The following is a 24,006-nucleotide window of genomic DNA, read 5'->3' on the forward strand; positions in this document are numbered from 1 at the left end:
TGCGGAGCACAGGCTCCGGACGCGCAGGCTCGGTGGCCATGGCTCACGGGCCCAGCCGCTCCGCGGCATGTGGGATCTTCCCGGACCGGAGCACGAACCCGTGTCCCCTGCATCGGCAGGCGGACTCTCAACCACTGCGCCACCAGGGAAGCCCTATCTTTTTTTAAAATTGACTTTTTGAATTCAGCTTCCCAGGAAAGATGCGTTTAGAGGTTGGAGGGTCCCTGTGAGACAGAGCAGGTACTGCACCTCCCATTGCACGTTCTGAGGACGCTCAACCACAAGGTGAACTGCTCTTCCACAGCATCTTCCCTTGAACTTTTCACTGACATGCTCCTAGTCATATGACTTGCATTCAGTTGAGTAGCTTTTCACTACTTTTCTAAGTTCCATCTGGCTGCTAGGGTCAAAGGAGATACTTTTGCCACCTAGAAAATTTAGTATATGAAGAGGATTCCTGTAGGATTTTGCAGTCCCCTTCCCTAGGTGATGCCCCTTCTTTTGAGAATCAGGAAATGACTCTTATCTGTCTACTTGCCCTCCTTCACTTACCCTGTCATTTATAACCTTGCAACCAAGTGATGAGTAAAGACAACGATCATAGAGCTCTCTCAGGTTAATACTGCCACAGCTACATTCCCACTTGGTGCAATTTTAAGATTTGGACGTTTGGAAATGTGAGATCCTTTCCCAAATCTTTGGCTCACTCATTCTGTTATTCTCACCCCTTAAAAGGATGCAACCCATTTCCAGGATCATGATTTCCCTTTTTTTTTTTTTTTTTCCCATGTTTTTTTAAAGCTAATATTGTGTGTCCTTACGTTATGGGCCACCTTGGATCCTTTATGGAAACATGTGAACATATATTAAAAAATAAAAAAGTAAAATATGGCCCTACAGCCACACCGGGATTTCATTGCCCTGAGAGAGGAGTTGGGGTGCATCAGTGACTTCCACGAAGCCTATACTTTCAAACAGGCTCCGGGCCAGCCAGTTTCCGGCTTAAGCAAGGAGAATGTTCCAGCGGTAACCAACAAGGAGAACCTGGTGACGCCGGTCTCGACTGCATTCCTGGAGCCGACCCTGGGGAGCGACGGCTCTGCGGTCACGTTCGGGAAAACCCAAGAGGATCCCAAACCATTTTGCGTGGGCAGTGCCCCACCGAGTGTGGACGTCACCCCCACCTACACCAAAGACGGAGCTGACGAGGCAGGATCAACCGATGGCAAAGTTCTGAAACCGAAGCCATCTAAGCTGGCAAAGAGAATCGCAAACTCCGCTGGTTACGTGGGTGACCGGTTCAAGTGTGTCGCTACCGGACTGTACGCAGACTCCCGTCAGCTCAGTCGGGAGGAGCGGGCATTGCAGGTGAGCCCCCACCACCCGAATTTCAGGAGCCTGACCAGTTGTCAGGTTTTTTTAATGTGTGAAGAGGAGGGGGCCGGGGGTATGATAGGGCAGGACACTGGGCTGATTTGGTTAATGAAGCTTAGGATAATTTAAATGTTTGAAATGTGTCCAGTAAGGGGACGTAAGTGGATACTTGAAGTTATTCTGTAGATTTTAAGCGAACTCCACTCGAATGCTGATAACGGAAGTTTTAATTATTGCGAAGGATGTCTAAAAGACTGCATGACATTTACCTATCAATCGCTTTGATTTCTCTGCTGTTACTGTACGTTAACAAATATACCTAAAAGCGCTGCTTAGAATGCCTTACGTGATACTTGGTGGAGGTGTGTAGCGGCCGCATGTCTGTGAGATTCGTGCAATTTTTTTTTCCACCCAAAAAACAAACAAACAAACAAAACAAAAACACAAACCTTGCTTAATGGGATAGAGTATGTATTTAACTTGCTAGTGAATGATAGATGTTGTATAGGAATTTCCTTAAGATATTTTACTTTTAATTAAAACACAAATAAAGCCAAATTGTTTTGCAATGTTAAGAAAAAAATTGGTTTATGCTTATAAAAATGGCTGAAGTTATCTAAATGATCCATTGAGTGCCCATTTTAATTACATAGATGGAAGGATTACAAGAGGACAGTATTTTATGTCTACCCGCTGCTTACTGTGAGGTCAATTCTTCAAATTTTTATTACTAGAATCTTCCATAAACCTTTTGAGTTAAATTTCATTTCCAAATATACAAAGGGAAGTTTGTGGGCCATGGTCGTCTTTATTCACTGTGCATTTGTTTTCTTTTCTGTTGTGTTTTTGTTTCGCTTTCTTTGCGTTGTGTTTTTGTTTTGTTTTATTTACCTTCGAAAGAGAATGTCTGTCTGTATACCACAGTGTATGTATGGCTATATATACACACCACATATATCTCTACATACGTATGGCTTTACGAATAAAGAGTGTGTGACTAGTTACACATAGACACTCTTACGTTTTATCGTTCAATTTTAAAATATCTCAGTTGTATCATAAATTGTGGTTGGTTTTGGGCAAACTTTTCTTTGAAGATACTTTCCTTTAAGGTAAGGGCAGTGAAATAGCTTTGGTGGTAAGGTGTGTCTTTTTTCCATCTCCGTTCTCTTTGTAGCGTGCAGTGATGCGCTTCTCAGAGTTGGAGATGAAAGAGCGAGAAGGTGGCCACCCCACGACCAAAGACTCCGAGGTGCGCAAATTCAGCCCCGCTGACTGGGAAAGGCTGAAAGGAAGTCAGGACAAAAAGCCAAAGTCGGTCACCCCGGAGGAGGCCATTGCCGACCAGAACGACAGTGAGAGATGTAAGTGAACCCAGGCGGCTCGCGTGTGGTACCACGTCGGTGGGAACGGGGCGGTTCCGCTCCCAGTGCCGAGGGAGGTGAGAGGAAGCAGTATGCTTCCGACGGCCCAGCGTCTGGGTGCTGGCTGTTCGGAGAACGGGCTGCTCTGGCCACCCTTCCCAGCTGTGGATTGCAAGGCTGGCTGTCCTTTTGAGCATTGCGGCATCCAGGAGTGAAGCACCTATGAAATGCTGTTTCCTGGCACGCGTCTCCTTTTTCCGGAGCAATGCTAGTCCTGTAGTTAGTCATAGTCTGATACACTAGAGCAGAGGAATGGCAGTGCAGGACCTCCGGCGTAGCAGGTATGTGTTCTGTTGTGTAGCAGGTACGGACACGGGTTTTTGGTAGCAGTGGGATGACACTTGCAGCCAGAGCCAGACCCTCCAGAGTGACAGTCTCCTGTGGGAGGGAGTGGAGAGTACTCGGACTCTCCCTCCAGAGGCAGAGGTTTCGTTCAAGTGCGATGAGGGCTGATGAAGGCCCCAGAGAGATGAGCATCATTGTGTTCTGTGGAGGCTCGTTTGCAGTCAGGAGGAGCTGACACCACGCTCCCAGGCCGTGGGATCAGCGAGGCCGTTCTTCCCACCAGACGGCTGTGTTCTGTTCTGGAGGCCGAACTGGAGAGAAAGCTCGTGTTGGCCTCGAGTCACACTCTGCGGTCCCCTCGGCTGCTCCCCCACTGGGGTTGACTTCGGGCTTTGCCCTCGAGACTTCCTGGGCTAATGAGATGCGTTGGCAGCAAGTGGAGGTCTTTCTCCCGCTTTCTTCAGTGTGCGTGCTTGTGGCCTGTGGCCTGCAGCCTGCTCCGGACCCCAGAAACCTCACCGGTGATGGTGAGTGAGGGCACCTCGGTGAACGTCGAGGACAGGGTGGGCGTGCAGTCCTCCTGAGACGGGACAGTCGGGGGTGGTGGGCACGTTTGGGAGGCCCAGGCCCTTGGACCCAGTCGTAGGGTCGGCGTTGGCCCGCACGCTTAGGTCGTGGGTGCCTGATGCAGTTCGGGAAAATTGTGGTCAGCAGCAGCGTGTGCTTCTCTCTGCTGCTTGGAGCACTGCCCTCCCCCAGCTCATCTTTGGGGTCAGACAAAGGCCTGTGGCCAGGGTTCTGGGTAAGCCACACCGGGACCGGTGTGTCCCACGTGGCTCCCGTAGAAGGGGATTTCTGGGGCTAGTCAGTGGCGGCCTTACCCGAGGGATGGGGCTCTTGATGTGCCTGGAGTAGACGATTCCGAGCTCCTCCCCCTCGGGATTGGAATGAAAAACGGAGGGTCCAGGCCACCCTGGAGTGAAGCAGCAAGAAGGCCTCCCTCCTTGCCTGTGCTCACAGCTGACACGCAGCCCTTACCCTCCTGAGTGGCCTCATAACTCAGCTCCTAGGGAAGTTTCTCAGAGAGATGTGGTAAAAGTGGGCAAGGCCAAGTTCACGGGGATGCACTTTTCTGAGGAGGGAATCTGCCTGTTGCGGGTGGATGGTGAGGGAGGCTGGAGGAAGGGAGCGGGCAGTTAACCGGCCTCGAGTCTTCTCGCCCTTTTCTCCAGCAACGTGGCCAAACCCAGGGTGGCCGCTGCCCTTCATGTCTCAGTGGCCTCACCCACCCTTCTTCCCAGAGACGTTAGTGTGCGTCCTTCCCAGTCTTTCCTGCTGACCGTGGAGACGAGAACTCGGTGTGGCTGATGGGGAGCAGGGCCTGAGCCCCAGATGATTCCGAAAGCCCCCTCCCCCCACCGCCTGCCTCCAATCTCAGACTGACCGACGGGTCTCTTCCTGGAGCACCCGGGACGTGGCCCAGTGAGCCATGAATCGCCACCATGGGAGGGCAGGAGAAGGGTTGGGGAAGGTGAGGGGCTGCGTTTGAAAGGTTGGGGCAATGGAGGTGGGTTCCCCACCCACCCTCTGTCTTGTAGAGACGTGGGGTTTGTAAATAGCTGGTCAGGAAAGGTCACCTGAAGGGGCCACTGTTCTTACTGCAGCCTCCACGTCCAAGGCCCAGCAGGTGTTCATTCCATTCAGCTGGATATGAACGGGCCTTCTTGTTCTTGGGCCATCACGTCTTCAGCTGATATGGGCTCAGGTCCTTCTCATGGGTGTCGGTGTGGCCGAGAGCCGAGCTGTGAGCACATGGGAGCTGGGACGGGGATTTGGGGCGGGCATGGGTCCCAGAGAGGGTCCAGGACGCCTTCAAGATGCCTTCCCCCTTCTGAGGCAGCCCCTACCCATGGAGGGCCCAGGAGCTTCTAAGGTGGTGGGTGCTGTTTGCACGGCCCTGGTTGTCCTGGCGCGGGTGCATCTTGTTGCTAGGGGTTGTTTAAAAAAAGGAATTAACTTGAAAACACAGTGGCCGAGATACTCATTTATTCTTTATGATCACATGGGTGGCTGAGTGAAATTTTTATTTTGGAAGTTCACCAAATGAGTTTGGAGGTTCCTCAGACTTGGAAGTTCATCACTAGGAACCCTCAGTGGCATTTGAAGATGGGGCGGGGCAAGGAGGCATTGGTCCCTTCCTTCTCAAACTTGGAGTAACCATCTCCCTTGCGAACCACTTGGCTGGGACAGGCCTAGGTCCTGCTCAGTGGCAGTGCCTGGCCAGGAGCTGGAGGAAGGCTCAGTCAAGGGGCTTCATGAAACTTCTTTGCTCAGGGAACTTCTCTTCCAGCTGAGCACCTGCACGTTTGTAAACTACTTTGGAACAGAGATCCCCTGCACTCCTTCTGTAGCGGGTGTAACTTTGAACAAGGTTAGCCCTGACTGGAGGTGCTATTACAGTTAAGCTACAGAGAAGGGGATTTTAATCCTGGGGAGCCTTGCAGCGACTCAGAACCCTCTCACCTTGTTTAGGCCTCACTGGGCATGGCTCAACAGTGGTGAGGGTGCTTTGTTGCCACAGTGACTTGTAAATGTTGCTGTGGTGATGCTTCTGTGAGGTGATGCTATGGTACAACCATAACGAATTTGGGATATATGTGCTGTGAGTCATAGGACCATGCTGCAGGGACCACGTTCACATCTTGCTTAGACTGGGTGACCAAGGGCACATGGCTTCCCACTTTTAGAAGGGCCAAAAGTAGCAATGATGGCAAAGCCTGATGGTTAGGATCCCCGTGCATCTGTTTATCTCCCCATCTCTTTTGCCCTCAAGGGTCATCCTCGTGTGGGTCGTGGTTAGAACAGTCTTTGAGAAGCTCCAAGTGACACGGAGCCTCTACCCCATAGCTGGTGGCCATGGGCATCTTGGGCAGTCGGGGTGGGTGTCCTTCAGGGTTATTACTGGCCTGGGTAAGGTCACACTAGCGTAAGGTCTTGGGGGGCCTTAGCTGAGGGGAATTGAGATCTTTGCCCTAAAAGGCTCTGGGGTTGGGGGAAGGGTGGATGGACCTAGTTTGGAAAAAGAAACTTTCAACTTGGACATGGGGGTTCTTAAGGTAGCCCTTCCATCCCTCCATGGATCCCCTCCCACGGAGCTTTTAGGGAAGGCTGATTGGACCAGAGAAGTCCAATGGTGTAACCAGCAGGGCTCACCTCTTAAAATTTCCTACATTTCAGGCCTGAGATTCAGGCTGGTCTGAAAGTCTTGGCATCTTTTGGTTAAAGGGATTTTTCCAGCCTTTCTCTGTGCTGAGCCCGGCCCGTGATTATGAAGCCCACCCTGGAGGGAGGCTAGCAGTAACATTCCCACTTTTTTTTTTTTTTTTGCGGTATGCGGGCCTCTCACTGTTGTGGCCTCTCCCGTTGCGGAGCACAGGCTCCGGACGCGCAGGCCCAGCGGCCATGGCTCACGGGCCCAGCCGCTCCGCGGCATGTGGGATCTTCCCAGACCGGGGCACGAACCCGTGTCCCCTGCATCGGCAGGCGGACTCTCAACCACTGCGCCACCAAGGAAACCCAACATTCCCACTTTACAAGTGAAGGGGGCCGAGTTGTAAAGCGGCGCCATTCCTGCCCGAGTGTTTAAGAGGGTCACAGAGCAGCCCGAGTGAGAGTTGCAGCACGCCGTCTTCACCGGGCCTGCGGTAGCCTGTGCTGCATCACCCGTAAGCACAGGCCAGGAGTTTGGGGTTTCTCCTGCTGCCATGGCAGGAGACCCTCGCGGTTGGGGTGATTCCACCATTCCGGCAAGACTAGATGGGGATCTCTCCCACCTTGGGATACCCTTGGAGAAAAGCTAAGTGTGTTCCACCCTTGAGAACACAGGTCAGGCTAGCCCAGGCCAGGGTGAGGTTCATCCCCACAACTGGCTGCCATTAAATGCTGGGAATGCTCCCAAGAGAGGCTGATCAGGGGACCAGCCTGCTGAGCAGAAGTGGGAGTGATACTTGAAGTGGTCTAGGGAGAGGAGGAGGAATGCGAGCAGCATGTGAGGGGTGTGTCCATGATTTCATCTAGAAAAACGGGCTGTGGGAGCTTAGCTCAGGTGTTAACGAAATACCAAACTCATACACCCACCCCCACCCCCGGCCGGTGATGGACACAGTGTCATCTTCGGGGAACTCTTTAACAGCACAGTGATCATTATGGAATTATTTGTGTGTTAGAAACAATGTGACTAGCAAAGCAGTTGAACTGTTTCTTTGGCTAGAGCAAAAGTGAGGAGTGATGTTAGGCTTGGGTGATTGGAGGAAAAGCCCCAAGTGGATGCTAGATTGAGCAGAGGGGCAGGAGCAACACAGGCGGAGCTGAGGTGTGAGTACTTCAGCCCTGCCCGCCGCACCCCCCCACCCCACCCCCACGAAGGGGGTTGGAGTCTTGTCTTTGAAATGTCCTTAGATGCTTGTTGCCTGGGAAGGAAGGCGTGGAGACGTGCCAGGTGGGTGACTGGTGTCACTGTGGGCCTTCTTCCTAGACAGGAAATAGGAGCAGCCCCTCGATGGCAGTGAAATGCTTTCCCCCCACGGGTGTGGAAAGAGGACAGACGGACTTGTAGCAATCTGGTTGAGTTCTTTGAAATTGCCCTTGACCCTTGTGTGTGCACCAGGAAGCCTTTCCTTTCCCTTTGCCAGGCTCCTCTTGCCTTGGTCTCCCCAGCTTCCCAGCCTCCCACCATTCTTTCCCTACCCTTTTTCTTCACCCTCGCCCCTGCTGACCCAAGTGAACATTGGTGCTATGTCTGTGTAGATGGCAGTTGGGGGCTATTTGGTCTCTTGATGACATCAGCCTTTTTTGTTGACTAGCAGCTGTTTCCATAGTCATTTGTAGCTCTGCCCTGATTGGTTGGATCTTACTGTGAGTTCACTCACCCCCCGTTGTAGCTCTGCCCTGATTGGTTGGATCTTACTGTGAGGTCACTCACCCCCCCTTTAAAAGTAAGCCACCTTGGAGAGTTAAGCAGTTAGGGAGTGATCTCACATGCCTATAGACGGATGGTGTAGATGCCTCACCTTGACCCTTGAAGGATGGATTGTGAGTGGGCTACGCGCCTCATTTTCTGCTTTCTTTGCTGGTTGTGTTCAGCTGTCCTTCCTTTGGGACGTCTTTCTGAGGGTTTTGTGCTTCTGGCGTGTGAGGCCCCTGGTCTCCAAAGGGGGGTGGTCTGTTGGTAGCAGATTGCCTTGGGCGTGGGGGTCCTGCCTGCTCCTGGTGACCTTTGTTCCCTCCTTTCCGGGTTGTCTCCCCTCCCCTAGGGGAGTGTTATGATGGAAGCAAACCTGACCGCTTTGAAGCCCCAGAAGACAGTGATCTTCCTGAGGATATGGACACGGAGCCCCCCAGAGAGTCCCCCGCCGACCAGGCGGCCCCGGACGCGTCACGCAGCCCCACCCTCCGGCTGAACAGAAAGCGCAAGGTGTCTGGCAATAGGAACCACACTGAGACCACTGTGCTCCCGGAGGACTCTCTGCTGAAAGCCAAGCGGAGACGGGTCTCCAAAGGTGAGCTCGGTTTGGCTTCGGGCCCGCAGGGCACCCTACGGAAGTCCTGGAGCGGAGCAGTGAAAAGTTCCAGTCCCACCCTGGATCCCTGGGGGGAGCCACTCACACCTCCCCACACCCCCCCCCATCCCACCCCCCCCCCAAAGCCAGGTGGCGGGGCTGGAGCCCAAAGGTGGCCAAAGGCAAATAGACCCCCTCCCGAGACTTGAGGACAAGTTCCAGCCAACACAGTGACCACACCCCTCCCCGCCCCCACCCCTGTTAGTGATGTGTAAGACAGTTTGTTCCCCGCACCACCACCCCCGCCCCGGGGGGCTTCTTCATTAATTTGTAGTTATTTCTCCATTAGCTGACTGGCCTGAGAGGGAAATGACAAACAGTTCCTCTAACCACTTAGAAGAGCCACATTATAGTGAGCTGACCAACCTGAGGTGTGCATTGAATTAACAGGGCTCCATCCCAGAAAGCAGCGCCGCTTGCTGCACCTTAGAGAACGGCGGGAGCAGAGAGCAAACCTGGCCGGCAGGGCAGGAAGGAAGTGATCCAGGCGGTTCAGCCTGCGGTCACCCGCCAGGGCAATAGCATTTCCAAAGAGAAACCTGGCAGGAAAAGGGCAGAGGCCAAAAGCAACAGCAGCTGGTTGGAGGAGTCCCTTAAATGCAGTGACAATGAACAAGGTACGCACGGGGCGGGGGGCGCTCCTGGAGGGTGGATCACCCGCCCTCTGTGGGAAACGGCCCTGGAGGGGACCTGAGCGCCATCCAAGTTGACAAGAGTAGCGTGTGGCGAGCGGGGAGTTTTCTTCCTGAGGTCCTTTCAGCCTGCACACTTCCTTATGGAATGGACAGTGAGGCGGGAGCTCGACTTCCTGGGCTGCTCCTCATCACCCAGCCCGCGGCTGGGCAGGAAGGGAAGTCTTGGGTGACCCCGGGCGCTTGTCAGTGCCCTCATTCCAGCCTCAGGCTGTCCCCAGTCGCCCTGTCCCGAGCACCCAGGCCCCCCACGGGTGGGGACGGGAGCGCACGAAGGGCTGGCTTCTGCCCTCTCTTGCGGCCCTTTGAAGCGACTTGCCATTTGGCGTTTCGTGGGTTAGCCTATTTGCCGGTTGAATGTGGGATGATTAACATATTAGCGCTTTGAAAACATAATTGGTATATCTTTAAAAACTGAAGCTGCTCCAACGATCAGTGCTAACAATGGGCTTTTCTTTCCTCACCGGCTACAACTGTGTAACGCCCGCTGCTTCTCCCCCTGACAGATGTGCTGTGCATGGACGAAGAAATGGATTGGCAGCCTTCGCCCCTGCCGCAGAAATACACCGACAACAGCGAGAAACCATCCGGGAAGCGACCGTGCAAAACCAAGCATTTGATCCCTCAGGAGCCCAGGCGGGGCTTGCCGCTGCCAGGGGACTCCTAGGTGGACAATGCGGATGGCAAGGTACCTCTTGCCCCTGGCTCTCCCCCGCCCCCCGGGCCCGTGCAGGCACATCCCGCCTGCCTGCTTCTCTGCTTCTGGGGACAAAGCTTTCCTTTTCCTGAACCCCTCCCCCCAAAACGTCCCTGCCCCTTCCTAGGGGACGTGTCTCCTGGGTGGTGGTGAAGTTTCCAGCTAGTAAAAATGCAACCCCTTCCTCGCGCCCCGTCTCCCCCAGACTGAGAGGAGGAAAAGTGCTTTCCTCCACTCAGGTTTGTAACTCAGGGAGGAGGCGAACCAGGCGGGTGGAGGAAGGACAGCCTGAAATGTGTGCGCTGCCTGGTTTCGTGATAGGTGACCGTCCGGAGATTTTGAAAGCGGCCTGAGCCCAGTTCCGGCTATGATCTTTCGCCGGCCAAGCAGGACCAGAAGCCCTTGGACCGTTTGCAGCAATTGTTACCAGCTTCCCAGGCCTCGCAGCTGACATGGTCAAGCTCCCCTCCAGAGACCACCCAGTCCCGCCCGATGCCACCGGAAGCGCGGAGACTTATTGTCAATAAGAACGCGGGCGAGACCCTCCTACAGCAGGCCTCCCGGCTTGGCTACGAGGTGAGCATCCTTGTGGGTGCCCCGGATCAGGATCCACCGGCTGCTGCTCCTTGGGTGGGGGACACACTGGCTGGGGATGGGGGGCGTGTCTCAGAGCCCAGCCCCCTCCACGTGGCGGGCTGGGCTGGGTGTTCCAGCAGGGTGTTTGCGTTGGCTCCCGCTCACACTGCGGGCTCTTTGGTGGCTTGTTCAGTCCTGGTGTGAAAAGAAAGGCAGGCCTCTCTGATGTTCCGTTCCCGTTCAGGCAGGCAGGCTGCTTCGGCCAGTCTGGCTCACTTATCTCTGATATAAAATCTGACCTAACCCAGGGCTTGGCGACCAGGGGAATTTTAATGAGCCCTTTTGGATTCTGAATAGCAAGAAGGAGAGTAGGAGAGTAGTTATTAGCTCTACTAACTTGTGCTGTTTGGGGCAGAGTGATGCCCCTGTGGGGTAGCGGGTGGGAAGTGTCTGTGCAGAGTAGGGGTGGGAGTGGGGCAGACCTGAGCAGTCTCTTTCTGAGAGGGCACGGGAGCCGAGGGCTGATGGGCGGGGAGCAGGGCTTGAGCCTTGCACAAAACTCCCTGTCCACACTGCTGTATCCCAACCCAGCACGGCTGATGACAGTGATGGCCTCTATTGCTAGAGCAACATAGAAAGATAGCTGATATCTGCCTAAGCCCGTGTGATCTGTAGTAACTCCTTTCACCCTGTTAACATCTTCACTTGGGAGTAACGCGTACTAGCCCACTCTCGGATGAGGAAACTGAGCCTCAGAGGGGTTAGCTGATACCCGTACAGGTAGCAATCCAGCAGTGCTCCACAGCCCACCACGCTCCTCAGCAAGACTGGCTCACACTGGAATTGCCCTTTTTACAGTTCAAAACCTCTGTGAGACAGATGACTCTCCATGCCCTGTGCAGTTCCCCCACCATACTTGTCAGTAGCAATTGTGATGTAATAGCCCACAGGGCAAAGGCATTTTTCTGTGCTGGCATCAGCCCTCTGGGAGTTGAATGGTGACAGTAAAACGCGGTTCAGCAGGCTGAGCGTGGAGGTGTGGATGAGCACTGGGGTGGCAGGACCCAGGCTGGCCCGGAGCCCTGGCGCCCACACCCTCAGCCAGCTCTGTGCCCCTGTCCCCCGTCTCCCGTCGTGTCCCCCCACCCCGGTCCATAGTGCCGTGAGCCCTTGGAAGTGTGCCTGCCTTGGCCTTAAGGCATGACTGTGGGTGGGAAGTTGGAAGCACTAGGGCTATGCTTAGTTTGGGGTGTTTTTTTGTTGTTGTTGTGGGTTGAATGTGCTGTTGTTTCTATCTACACGTCTCTTGGAGACCTCTCCATTAGCTAGAGAGCACTTTGTGGTAGTTAGCGCAGTTACTTGCAGGTGAAGTCCAAGGAGCACCCAGTTGGTTTCCCAAGAGCTGAGAGCGGGCGCCTAGGAGGACAGAGCAGATGTTGCACATAGTGTTGAGCTAGACCCCCCCGTGGTTGAGAAGATAGTCTCCTTGCTTCCAGCAAACGCTGGAGGTGGGGGGGAGACCCCTAACCCCAACTTTTGGGTTAGGGTTGAGAAAGTAGACTCCCGCTTCCAGCAAATGCTGGAGATGGGGGGGCGGGGTGCTGCTGCACCCGCCGTGGAGGGCGGGGCTCCGAGCCCCACCTGTGAACTTGGCATCATTTCCAGCAGCCTCCCTTTGGGACCAGAGAGGTCAAAAGACCCTCGTTGGTCCTCTAAGACAGTTTCCATTTTGGTTTGGTGGCTCTGAGGCCTGGACCAAGGGGCACTTGATCCATCCTTTTTTAGGCTACCTGGCCTTTGATTGCACAGGAAGCCTTGGGAATGTTTACGGTCGGATTTGTTTTTTTCTTCAAATGTAAATTTCAATATGTAGATTCCACACATCACCAGTGTTGATGCTGAACATTGTGACAAGTAGATGAACGCTTTCAACTTTGAATCCAACTTTCTGGGATTTCTCTGGGCAGAATTTTAAATGTTGGGATGATGGCCCAGTTGGGAGATGTGGCAGCTTCAACCTTTTCAAATTGAAGGACAGTTTGCTTAAGCAGATAAGGGTGTGGTTTGGGAGGGTTTTCCTGAAGTTTTGTCTTCAGCATTCTTGGTTATTTTCTTCTGCTTAGCCAAAGATACCATGTGCAGTATAAAGGCTGTCTGAGCTTTATGTCATGATAATGTGGTTCTGGAAGTTTAGAAACACACTCTGGCTTCAGATCCGCGTTAAATAGATCACTTGTGTGGCCAAAGACCTCAAACCTTTCCCTCCTGGGAAAAAGGCTTCTATTTCTTAGGCTGAAACGCCAGTGTGCAACCACATGCTTGTGCCTTTAGCGGTGATGGTTAAATTTTCTATGAACTGAATAAGTCATGTTTTTAAAAAAGTTAATGAGGCATTTAATTAACAACGTCGGGCTTATGGCCTTTATGGTTACATTTTGCGGGTAGTGGCATTCGGCTTATAGCCGCTGAACAGAGAGCTGTCCGACAAAAGCAGTTTGACTTTGCTCTGGAATGGCTGGGCTGCCCTTTAGACACTCCCGTTTATTTCTAGCGGAGAAAATAAACCAAGGAATGTGTTGCGTCGACAGACTCGCCCCGCCTCTTCACCTTTCAGTTAGAGAAAGTGCTGGTGGCGACGGTTGCCATCCATTTAGAGGCCATCACCCTCTTAGCTAGGAGAGTGTAGTTAGCCCACTTGACCCCCAACAGAGAAGGCCTGTGGGGTGCTCGTCACAGCTGGATTGCATCCCTCTAACTGGGGCCCTCTTGGGCCTTTTGAATCTTCCCAGCTGACCAGGTACCAAAGACCTGAGTTTTAGGTCTAGTACTTCATGTTAATTGAACTTGGGGTTTAATATTTCTGGGCCTCAGTTTCCAAGTGTTGAATGAGGATAGTACTACCTTCCTTTCCTGGTAGCTCCTGGGTTCCTGTGGGTGACAGAAGACGTCCTCATCTGGGTAATGAGAAGCACTGTGTAAACAGTGGGATCAACGTGGTTGAGTTAGGACAGCCCGTGGCAAAAAGTCTGACCTGGCCGTGGGGCTACTGCTGCCTTTGCTGCCATCTTCCAGGAGAAGAGAGTTGACTTACCCACCAGCTTGGACGGCCTTTCATTTCTAGGTACCCTTGAATCTGCCCTAGTAGTGATGAAGGTTTCCAGGTGAAGGCCATGATTGTCACAGCAAATAAACCCTGGGTTGAGTAAATTGATGTGTGCACAGCAGTTGGTGGCGTTCAGACCTGATCCCAGAGCCACGTGACAGGGCCTCTCCGTGGCTGGCGCACACAACTCATTAGCTTGCAGCCGTCCACTCAAGTCTGGCTAGTGAGGGCCTGCTAAAAGAGCAGCAGCTTCATGCGGTATCCTGGATACCAGGGCTCGGGGCAGGTGGCCTGGGAGCCCAGAGGATTGTGGGCTTTCTGGCAGGTTGGGATGTAAACGGAGAAATGCATTCGTGGGCGTGCCTTTTCTCTTCCTCCTCTTGTTTTGGAAGGGAGCTGCTGCAGTGACCTGAAGTAACAGGGCACCAATGGCCAGGTTTACCAGCATGCCCCATTAGGTTCACGTGGTAAGCAAATGGAACATTCTAGTTCGCTCCCAAGTGAGTGGTCACCTTTGATTGGCGTGTCCTCCAAAGGGCATAAAAGGTTTTACAGAACCCATCTCGCACTTATGGGCGGCTAGAATGACCCCCGTTTTAGGTTTAACAGATGAGTTACCTGAGAGATGTCACAAGGAGGCCTGTTCTGACCCCATCCCATCCCCCCTTACCCAGCAGACCATGTGTTGGGCCACATGCACGTTCTGCCTACTCCCAGCTCTCAGAACCTGACGGCTCTCTGCTGGGCACGACTTACCCAGTATAAACAGTATAATGTGTTTTCTGGTGGCAAATGCTTTCGATGTGTCTGAAAACTTTCTTAAGGTAATAAAACATTGAATAAGTTCCTGCTCTGCTTACTGGGAGTGGTTCATATTAATATTTTAACAAGCCAAAGAAATAAGGTTAATAACAGTGATTCTAATGCACAGTGTTGACACAGAACATCTCCGGGGGCGGGGGTGAATGTTTTATTTGATTCTTGAAATGTGGAGGTTGCAGCCTGTGGTGTATCAGGTTCCTGTCATTAACTTGAGTAAATATGAGAATATTAGACTGATTCTGCCCCGAGAGGGTGGAGTGAGGCAAAATAGAGGGTGGGGTTATTGGAGGCATTTTGTGTCATTCCTCGAGGATGGAGGGAGAGAGCTTCTCTTTAACTCTACTTAACGTACAGACAAGAGCATCTGAGGCCCAGGTTCTGATTTGGGGTCTTAACAGGGGGCGCAAGGATGTAGCTGACCTGTGTGTCCCTGCTTCTCTAAGCTGGGGAATGTTCTCTGGCTGATTTAAGCTCTCTTTAAGTGTTGGTCATCCATACTTTTATCTAAACTTGTGTTATCGTCCACTGCCACTGACTGAACAGACCCATCAAGTGAGAATGGTCTGTGCTTGGCAATGTGTCATCTAAGATGTTAGCAGCTGTGACACTTCTGTACTGGTCACGTCGGCCCCTGGGCTGAGGGCTTTCATCGCTATCCGAATGCGTCCTCTCAGCAGCCCTGTGGAAGCTTGGAGAAGTTCAAGGGTAACTTGCCCATGGCCAGGCCACTGGTGCAGCAGAGCCTTAGACAACACTGTCTGCATCTCCAAGCCCTTCTCACGCACTCTTGCCCACCACCAGGGTGCCTGCCGCCTGCCCGCGCCATGGTGGGCTTTTGGCCCCAAGGATGTATGCCTTTGAAAGTGGGCACCGCCAAGCTATGGGGAGGTCACCCTTACAAGGTTCACTGTATGGTTGTCTGATGGTATCTCCTCTCCTCTCCTCTCCTCTCCCCGTAGGAAGCGGTCTTGTACTGCCTGGAGAACAAGATTTGTGATGTGAACCACCGCGACAACGCGGGTTACTGTCCCTGCACGAGGCTTGTGCAAGAGGTTGGCTCAACATCGTACGACACCTCCTTGAATATGGCGCCGATGTCAACTGCAGTGCCCAGGATGGAACCGGGTCAGTGGCGGTCTTGCTCTTGGCCTGGCCCTGCTGGGGCATAGGCAGTGGTTCTCAGGGTGTGCGGGGAACCCCAGAAGGAAAGATGGAGAGTGAGTGCCATGTAAGCACACTGGTGGTGGAGTCCTCTAGAATGGAATCGGACAGATCTTTCTGGCAAATTTACATAGAACTTTAAAACTCTGTGACAGTCTTATGGACAGAGGTCCCTGAAAATGTTGAGCCTGCATGAATAATCAGGGGTGTTCTCTTTTAAGACCCTGGACTCTTCACCAGCGTCTGTTGAATCTCAGTCTTGAACATATATGTGAGTTGAAAGTTGCAGGAGTACAGACAGGTCCAGTGGCAACTGGCTTGATAGGACCTGCCGTGTCCACCCACATCCCCGGGCCTGGCCCCCACTCTGTCCTTGACCTCGGTTTATTGGCCAGAGGCCCAGGTCTGAGTCAGCCCAAGCATCTTCCTGGTTGTACCTGGGATGCCACCACGAGGCAGGGCACTGGGGCTTTCCTGACGGTCATAACATTAGCAAAACTGTAAGGTATTTGGTGGTTCGTGGTTTCCAAATCGCATCCTTTCTGGATGGGACTGCGGACAGTGTTCCTGACCCCAGCGGACACGGGCAGGAGGACTCTGTATCCTCCTGAGAACTCGCCCTGCCTGTCGACTGCTTCTGGGCGAGAGGGTTGATCACTCATCTCCAAGTTGGTTTCAGGAGAGGTTCCACTTTGCCCCCAGTTTCTTTGACAAACTGCACTTTTTGGGTTTTGTTTGTAATGGTATAACAATGGCTTGTCGTATCTGCTTCCGTGATGCTGGGATTCTTCCCCCCACCCCTCCGTACGTTACCTTCTTACAGTCTGTCACTATTTAAGTTCATTGGAAACGTTTTCATCTAGGCCTGAGTTCCTCCTTGGGCCATGCATTAAGAGAGATTTGCATTGAAGAATTAGGCCTGAGATGGTCCCTTCACCTGTCCCGTAAAGGGTTATGTGTTGAAATAACAGAGTAATTTGTCGCAGCGACCGTACACTCACCTCCTCGGTGAAATAGCGCGCCTACGAGGCTTGGCCGCACACGCTCGATTTTGCCCCGTGTCCTTAGAAGCAAGCGTCGCGTGCACGGGTGTAATCCCCCGCACCTCTCCTAGGCCTCTCCACGATGCTGTCAAGAATGATCATCTCGAAATTGTCCGCTTGCTCCTCTCCTACGGTGCTGTTCCTACCCTGGCTACATACTCAGGTAGAACCATCAAGAAAGTGAACCACAGCGAACTTCTGGAGAAGTTCTTAACAGGTACAGCAGAGGTCAAGACACGGTCTTGTTCAAGCATCTAGACGGTGACTTCACAGCCTTTCACCTGGGTTCCCCCTACCCCCACCCCCCCGTTTACTCTAAGTGACCCTTTACTGGGAAAAGCGGCCCAACGTTAGTCTGTCAAAGAAGAGATACATACTTTGAGTTTTGCGAGGTGGGGGGCTGGAAAACTCTTAGCTAGCCAGGCTAGCTTTTGTTTGGCAGGCTGGGGCGGTGAGGCGGGCAGTCCCTCAGGAAGGCGGGTGGACGCGTGGGGAGGTTTCAGTCAGATACCTGGAGGCGTGTGCAGTGGGACTTGTCAGGAGGTGACACCAGCCCGAGCGTGAGATGTTCCCGAACTCCAGCAGCATTTGCCTCTTACCAGCAGGCGTTATCTTGTTTCTCTCTCTCTCTCTCTCTCTCCCCCTCTCTCTCCACACTGTTGAAATAACCTGCAGGCTCCTGACGACGGTAACCCCGGTTGCTCTTCGGAGTTCTCTGGCAGCTGTGTGTGTGGTGAGCAGCCTTGTTCGTTTCAGTTGGGCTTGTGGGGGTGGGGGTGGGGGTGGGGGTGGTGCTGTGAGCAGGGCTTGCTTGGGAAAGAATTTTTCCAGGGTCCTTTTTGGAGAACAGCTGGAATCTTGCTCCAGCTTACTGACCTCTCTCTTGTTTGCCCCCCCCGGTTAGAACCAGATGATGAAAGTGGTTACGATGTTTTAGCAAATCCCCCAGGACCGGAGGACCAGGATGACAGCAACGAGGCCTATGGTGACCTATTGGAATCTGAATTTTCCGAAGACCCCGTTTTGCCGTGTTATAACGTCCAGGTGTCCGTCGCTCAGGGGTGAGCGTGGCCAGCGTGTGGTCGAGAGCCAGCCCAGCTGCTCTGTGGGGTGGCAGGAGTTAGAAATCCCCTTCAGCAGATGAGGGTGGATGGGTTGGGGGGTGAGTGAATTCCTCACCAAGTGTCCACCGACCTCACATAATGCAGTGGAACTTTTCCAGAAAAGTTTGGGGGATGGGAGGGCTCCCCAGCCAACTGCCCTCATTGGAACACACCCCTAGAGCCCAAAGGACACGGGAGTCAGCGACTGCAATTGCACAGTTTCAGTCACTAAACTCTTGGGGAAGGGATCCTCCCCAAACGGCTACCATAGGGGCCTTCCAAGGCGCGTGAGGTCCACGGGACAATACTGATGTGTACCCTCTTCTCGTATAAGATTAGAGAAAGCCGTATGTGGCACCTGGGATCTTATGTGTCTTCAGATTTGCTTAGATCGAGTCTTGTCCCCACAGTCGGGCCACTGTGCCCCATGACCAACCCTTCGGAGTGAACACATCAGGAAACCTTGCTCTGCTGTGTGTTGACCCCGGTGCTTAAGGAGTAGCATCCTCCTTGGACTCTGAGGCTGGGACCGTGTCTGCCTTTGTGGTGACATTGTATTCGGGATAGAGATGATAAAGCGTGGCAGGGTATCAGGAAGGATTGTACCACCTCCCTTCTCGAAAAAGCCTCACTCCCGGCAGCATTGAGGGGCGGGTTGGAGGTGTGGGAAAGGCAAGGAAAGCCAGGTGACCTCGAGTGTTTCTCATGCTCTCTCCGTGAGGGCCGGAGGAGAGGAGAGGTCAAAGAGGTGTTTGCCATCTCCCTTGGGTTGGCATACAGACTGGTTTTCCCCAGTGACTAGAACGGGGTGCACTTACTTGGAGAGGGGTGACCTGAGTTGTGGCCAGAGCCAAGGCAGCACTGGGGTGGCCTGCAACGAGGCTGGTTCAGGGGCGCTGCTCCTGCTTTTGTCTAAGTTGGCTGATCTGCCCTAGGTGGTCTCTTAACACATGCACATGAGTCCAGAGTTCCCCCGCTAGAAGTAGATCTTCCGGGCTTCCCTGGTGGCACAGTGGTTAAGAATCCGCCTGCCATTTCAGGGGACACAGGTTCGAGCCCTGGTCCGGGAAGATCCCACATGCCACGGAGCAACTAAGCCCGTGCGCCACAGCTAATGAGCCTGCACTCTAGAGCCCGCGAGCCACAACTAGAGAAAGCCCGTGCACAGCAACAGGCCCAATGCAGCCAAAAATAAATAAATAAATTAAATTAAAAAAAAAAAAAGTAGTAGATCTTCTAAGGACAGTGAGAAGTGGGGTGGGGGTGGGGTAATCAAAGTGGAAGTAGCAGGCCCTTTCACCGCCAGGAGACGGGTAGTTTATAGTTGGGAGCGCCTCTAATTTTGCCGGAAACTCAAACCACTGTCCTTTCTCTGGTGTAGGCGTCGTAACTGGCTGTTGCTCTCAGACCTGCTCAAGAAACTGCAAATGTCCTCCTGCATATTCCGCTGCAATTTTCCAAATGTGGAAATTGTCACCATCGCGGAGGCCGAGTTCTACCGGCAAGTGTCAGCAAGTCTCTTATTCTCTTGCCCCAAAGACCTGGAGTCCTTTAATCCGGAAAGTAAGGAGCTCTTAGATGTGGTGGAGTTCACGAACGAGCTTCAGACTCTGCTGGGCTCATCCGTGGAGTGGATCCTCCCCAGAGACCTGGACTCAGACGACGCCTGGTGAGCTCGCCGGGGCCCGCCGTGTACAGTGTGTCATGGTGTTAATCCTTGTGCATATGTGTCCTAATACGACTATTTCTGTAAAGAAAGGACACGATGAGACACGACTCCAGTCGGAAGGACTTTGAAACATGTTTCTTTCTTTTTAAAATTTTAAGTCAGTTTTTATGAAGTTGTTAATAAAGTTTCTTTACTTTTCAATGTACACATGCTTCGGAATATGTTTGTTTTTACTCGGAACAATTGTTTCTTTTCTTTTTTAAGGAGAAAAAAAAAAAGGCAAAGGAGCTCCACACTTTGACTTAATTTCATACAAAGCTCCGACGACAGAGGCCATAACTGTTGAGAGTTGCTTTGGGGGCAAATTAAACCAGTAAAATTTTAAACTCTTCCTCCATATTAAAGGGATTGAATAAATTGGCCACTTTGGTGCACCTGTGTCCTGCGAATTGTCCAGTTGGAGATGGAGGTTTAGGAAGTGAGTTTCAGTCTTGTTTAAGTCTCTTCCCATCAGACTGGTCTCGTGATTTCCTACACACCATGTTACTTCCTGTCTACCTTTCCTTGGTGTTGTTCATGCCTGGATTATCTCCTGTACCTGCTCAAACCTTGGTCCATTCTCATTTGTACCATGGAAGTTTGTCATGCTGGATACTGTCAGAACTAATTTTACTTAAGTTTGTGTTAAGGTGCAAAGCACACGTTTTGTATATTTTCTGTTTTTTGTGTTTGTCTATATTTTATGGTTTCGCTTCAAGAAATATTATGGGAAGGGAAATAGCAAGATGTAAAGAGCAAAAAAGTCATCATTCTCTTTCAATTGTTAGAACATCTATCTGCAATCATAATTATGATGCACTGTGGTATGTGTTAAAATAGGAAATACATGTAACGTCCCGTAGGAGCAGCAAACTCTGGTGTTGGTGAGGGTGTGTCATGGAAGTAATCACAAAGCAGGTGACTGTTGGTTGGGGTCCTGAAACATTAGTGTGCCTTCCCTGTGTCCAGTAGTGGTCTGGAGGGGTCAGGAAGCCTGCCTTTGAATTTGAGGGAACAGAGGGTTTGTGGTCCTCTCTCTTCTATTGCACTAGTACACTGCATAGCAGCAGTATACTGGGTTTACAGTTGACGTTTAAATCGCTGATTGATCATTAAGATTGGGATGTATCTTTGGAAATGAAAATAGGAAGAATCGTATGCTTTTTTTTTTTTTCTTTTTTTTCCTATATCTGAAAAGGTATGTAGTACTTTGCTGAGTGGTTGGGAATAAAGTTTGCAGTATTCAGTGTATTCAGTTTTAGTATCTAAATAGAATTAAACTGTTGCTGTAAAGTGGAATAGCACTTTGTTACTGACAAGTTTTAGAATGCATCTGTTCGTCAATTACCTGTTTGGGAAGATTGTAGTTAATGATTTTGAGAATGTGGCTATAAACCTCCAACTGACTCAAGAAAAGCAAATAAGTCAAGATTGACAAATGTATAGGCTCTTCATCTTTTGTGTGTGTGGGTTTTTTTTTTTTCCTTTTAGTTATTTGTCAAGGTATAAAGAATTCTATCACACTTAAGACAAGTTAAGTAAACGTCACGGGGTGTATTCTGACATGGCATGGAGCAGATCACATGGCCTAGATCTTAAAGGTGATTTTATGTTTAAACTTTCATGAAAACATATGTGATTGAAACACATTAATATATTGATACAGAGGGCAGTTAATTTTTGTCTTTTTTTGTGTGTGTGTGTGGTACTGTTGTGGCCTCTCCCGTTGCGGAGCACAGGCTCTGGACGCGCAGGCTCAGCGGCCATAGCTCACGGACCTAGCCGCTCCGTGGCATGTGGGATCTTCCCGGACCGGGGCACGAACCCATGTCCCCTGCATTGGCAGGCGGACTCTCAACCACTGCGCCACCAGGGAAGCCCTAATTTTTGCCTTTTGATACATGTGAGCGCAGCTTTCATTTTGCTGAAAGAATATGACCAGTTTTCAATTTGGGATTCTACCATTTAGGAAAGATAGTCCACTTAATTTTAGAAATAAGAGATTTAATATATAATACCTAATAATACTTTTATGTATTTTTTTACTGAAAACATTTATTGTAATACTGTGAAGAAACTATGCCATTCTAGTCTTCAAGACTTAAATGAATCAAGTGTTTATTAGCTGTTGTAGTCTTTAAACTAATAAAAGTCAGTACATCAGCAATTTGTAAATACAGTTTTTGAAATAATGCCTTAACAACTTTACAGTGGTTATAATGACTGTATTTAGGCCTAAAGTTAGTTAATAATTTGACATGAAGGCTTTTTAATAGTTTGATGGTGCAGATCAGGGATAGGTAAACTCTGGCTGGTGGGCCAGATCCAGCCCGTCGCCTGGCTTTGTAAAGGAAGTTTTTCTGGAACATAGTCGCACCCATTGTTTACGTGGTAGTTATGGCTCCTTTCACCCTACACCAGTGGGGCCGAGTAGTTGCAACAGAAACTGTATAGCCCACAAATCTGGAAATGTTTAAATTTAGATTTTAAAAATTGAAAACTTCTTTGAGCCTATACAGGGCAAGTCCATTGACCCCTGAGGTAGAAAACAGGAACTTGGGTGCGGAAGCCAAATGGCCTAGGTTCAAATTCCCTTTCTCCCATTTCATAGCTAGTGACCATGGGCAAATCACTTAACCTCTATGCCTCATTATGAGGTTTAAATGCACTTATTTGTATAAATAGTGCCTGGCACATACTAAGCTCTGTGTAAGTGATTGCTGTTGTTTCTGCTTGGAGCTTTAATAAGTTATTGTTAATAGAAAAATGACACTAATGATTTTCCTTATAGAGTAACAAAGGCACTTTGAGTCTTTTACATTTTCAGGAATGTAATAAGACTTGTTTCATTGACAGTCAGTGTTCCCTGTTACCAAAATTTACTTTATGAATATAAAGAATTGAATATCTTCAAGACAGTACTTTTGCTTAAATGTCAAACCATTATTTTCCCAAGGCACATCAAACTGGCTCTGCATAGTCCAGGCCTCTAAAGCTTGTGTGCACACCCTAGGTAGCATGTGAGATACATTTTGTAAATATAGTTTTTTAAATAATGCTTGAGACTTCCCTGGCGGTCCAGCAGTTAACACTATGTGCTCCCAATGTAGGGGGCTTGGGTTCGATCCCTGCTCAAGGAACTAGATCCCACGTGCCTGCCATAACTAAGAGCCCACATGCCACAACTAAAAGATCCGGCATGCTGCAACTAAAGACCCGGCACAGCCAAACAAACAAACAAGCAAATAAATAAATAAATCTTTATAAAAAAATAAGTAAAATAAAATAATGCCTTAGGAGTTAGGAAAAGAAAATATTAGAACATTTTTACCTTTGTATTATTTTTAAAAATCTGTGTAGTTTATCATGTACATAAATTATATGTATGGAACTTTGTGTATATAATTTGTTAATAAATAAGATGCATATTAAAAAGTTTTCTTATGATTTGCCCAGTCAGGTGTTTGGAGGCCATTGGAGGACAGGATGATGAAATATAGGGCCTCAGCAAAGATAGAATTTAGAACCAATTCCCTGACTTAGAAGATAAGGAAAATAATTCATAGACTGTAATTGAGTTGTCCAACTTTACATAAGTGTTCAGAAACAGGAAATGCAGTGGCTAGAATCTAATCACTGACCGAGCAGAATCTGGGTCACTCACTGGACTCGTAAACCAGAAGTGACTGTTGAAGTTCTCAGGTTGATGCTCCTGGCATATATGCTTGATCTGTGTGTGTGTGTAAATCTCTGACATAAGAAGCCATACTCAGGCACACCCTGTTTCCTTATTCAAGCATCTTAATTTCATCCCATTAAATCTTTGAAGTATCAGACTACCAGAAGGCATGAAGAAACCTGGGCTGAGAGTCTTCATTCCAGGAGACGTGATCTTGACTGCATGGCTGGTTTGAGGCGCATCACTCTGAACTGCAACCCGCTCATTGGTGACCTGGGTGCAAGTGCTTTGGCAGAATCTCTTAGTGAGGATTTATGGCTTAGAGGGAAATTCTAAAATTGAAAATATTGAATTTTTAATATGCTTAGCTTTTGGCATGATACTATTGTGATAGGATGTTTTAAAGCCTCATTTTACTGATAGCTTTTATTTTGCTTTTCAACTTTCTCTAAGAGTTGCATATATCCTTTACAGAAAATACAGAGTTACAAGAGAACCTATAATTTTAATACCCAGATATAATCACTGTTCATTTTGGCGTATATACTTTCAGTCTTTTTTTCTTCTACAAATATATATGTACACTTAGGGATTCCAAAAATAGAATTGTAGTATACTTGCTATTTCACATTCCTGCTTTTTTCACTTAAAGATGTATCATGTAGTATTGCGTCGTATTGATGTCCCATAGTTTAATCAATTCTTTGCAATTCTATTTAGA

At 50.2% G+C, this 24,006-nt stretch overlaps 2 protein-coding genes and 1 pseudogene across 3 annotated transcripts in view; 2 read left to right on the forward strand and 1 right to left on the reverse strand.

The window, feature by feature from the left end:
* The window catches only part of LOC308610804 (centrosomal protein of 78 kDa-like), a 573,086-nt pseudogene that overhangs the window by 348,441 nt on the left and 200,639 nt on the right, over positions 1-24,006 (reverse strand). The gene's annotated exons all lie outside the window — the stretch shown is intronic.
* On the forward strand, positions 804-9,223 carry LOC308610796 (BCL-6 corepressor-like; the record flags this gene model as incomplete). The annotated part of the gene is made up of 4 exons (XM_081259805.1): positions 804-1,368; positions 2,552-2,738; positions 8,396-8,563; positions 9,216-9,223. Exons 1-4 carry the CDS (start codon positions 889-891, stop codon positions 9,221-9,223), a joined length of 843 nt encoding a protein of 280 aa, XP_081115931.1. The 5' UTR covers positions 804-888.
* LOC308610797 (BCL-6 corepressor-like) lies at positions 9,097-15,760 on the forward strand (the record flags this gene model as incomplete). Its single annotated transcript, XM_081259806.1, has 4 exons — positions 9,097-9,318; positions 9,900-10,081; positions 10,412-10,666; positions 15,551-15,760. Exons 3-4 carry the CDS (start codon positions 10,583-10,585, stop codon positions 15,758-15,760), a joined length of 294 nt encoding a protein of 97 aa, XP_081115932.1. The 5' UTR covers positions 9,097-9,318; positions 9,900-10,081; positions 10,412-10,582.

The sequence above is a fragment of the Mesoplodon bidens genome (genome assembly GCF_964165515.1).
Source record: "Mesoplodon bidens genome assembly, contig: HAP1_SCAFFOLD_126, whole genome shotgun sequence".
NCBI classification, from domain to species: Eukaryota; Metazoa; Chordata; class Mammalia; order Artiodactyla; family Ziphiidae; genus Mesoplodon; species Mesoplodon bidens.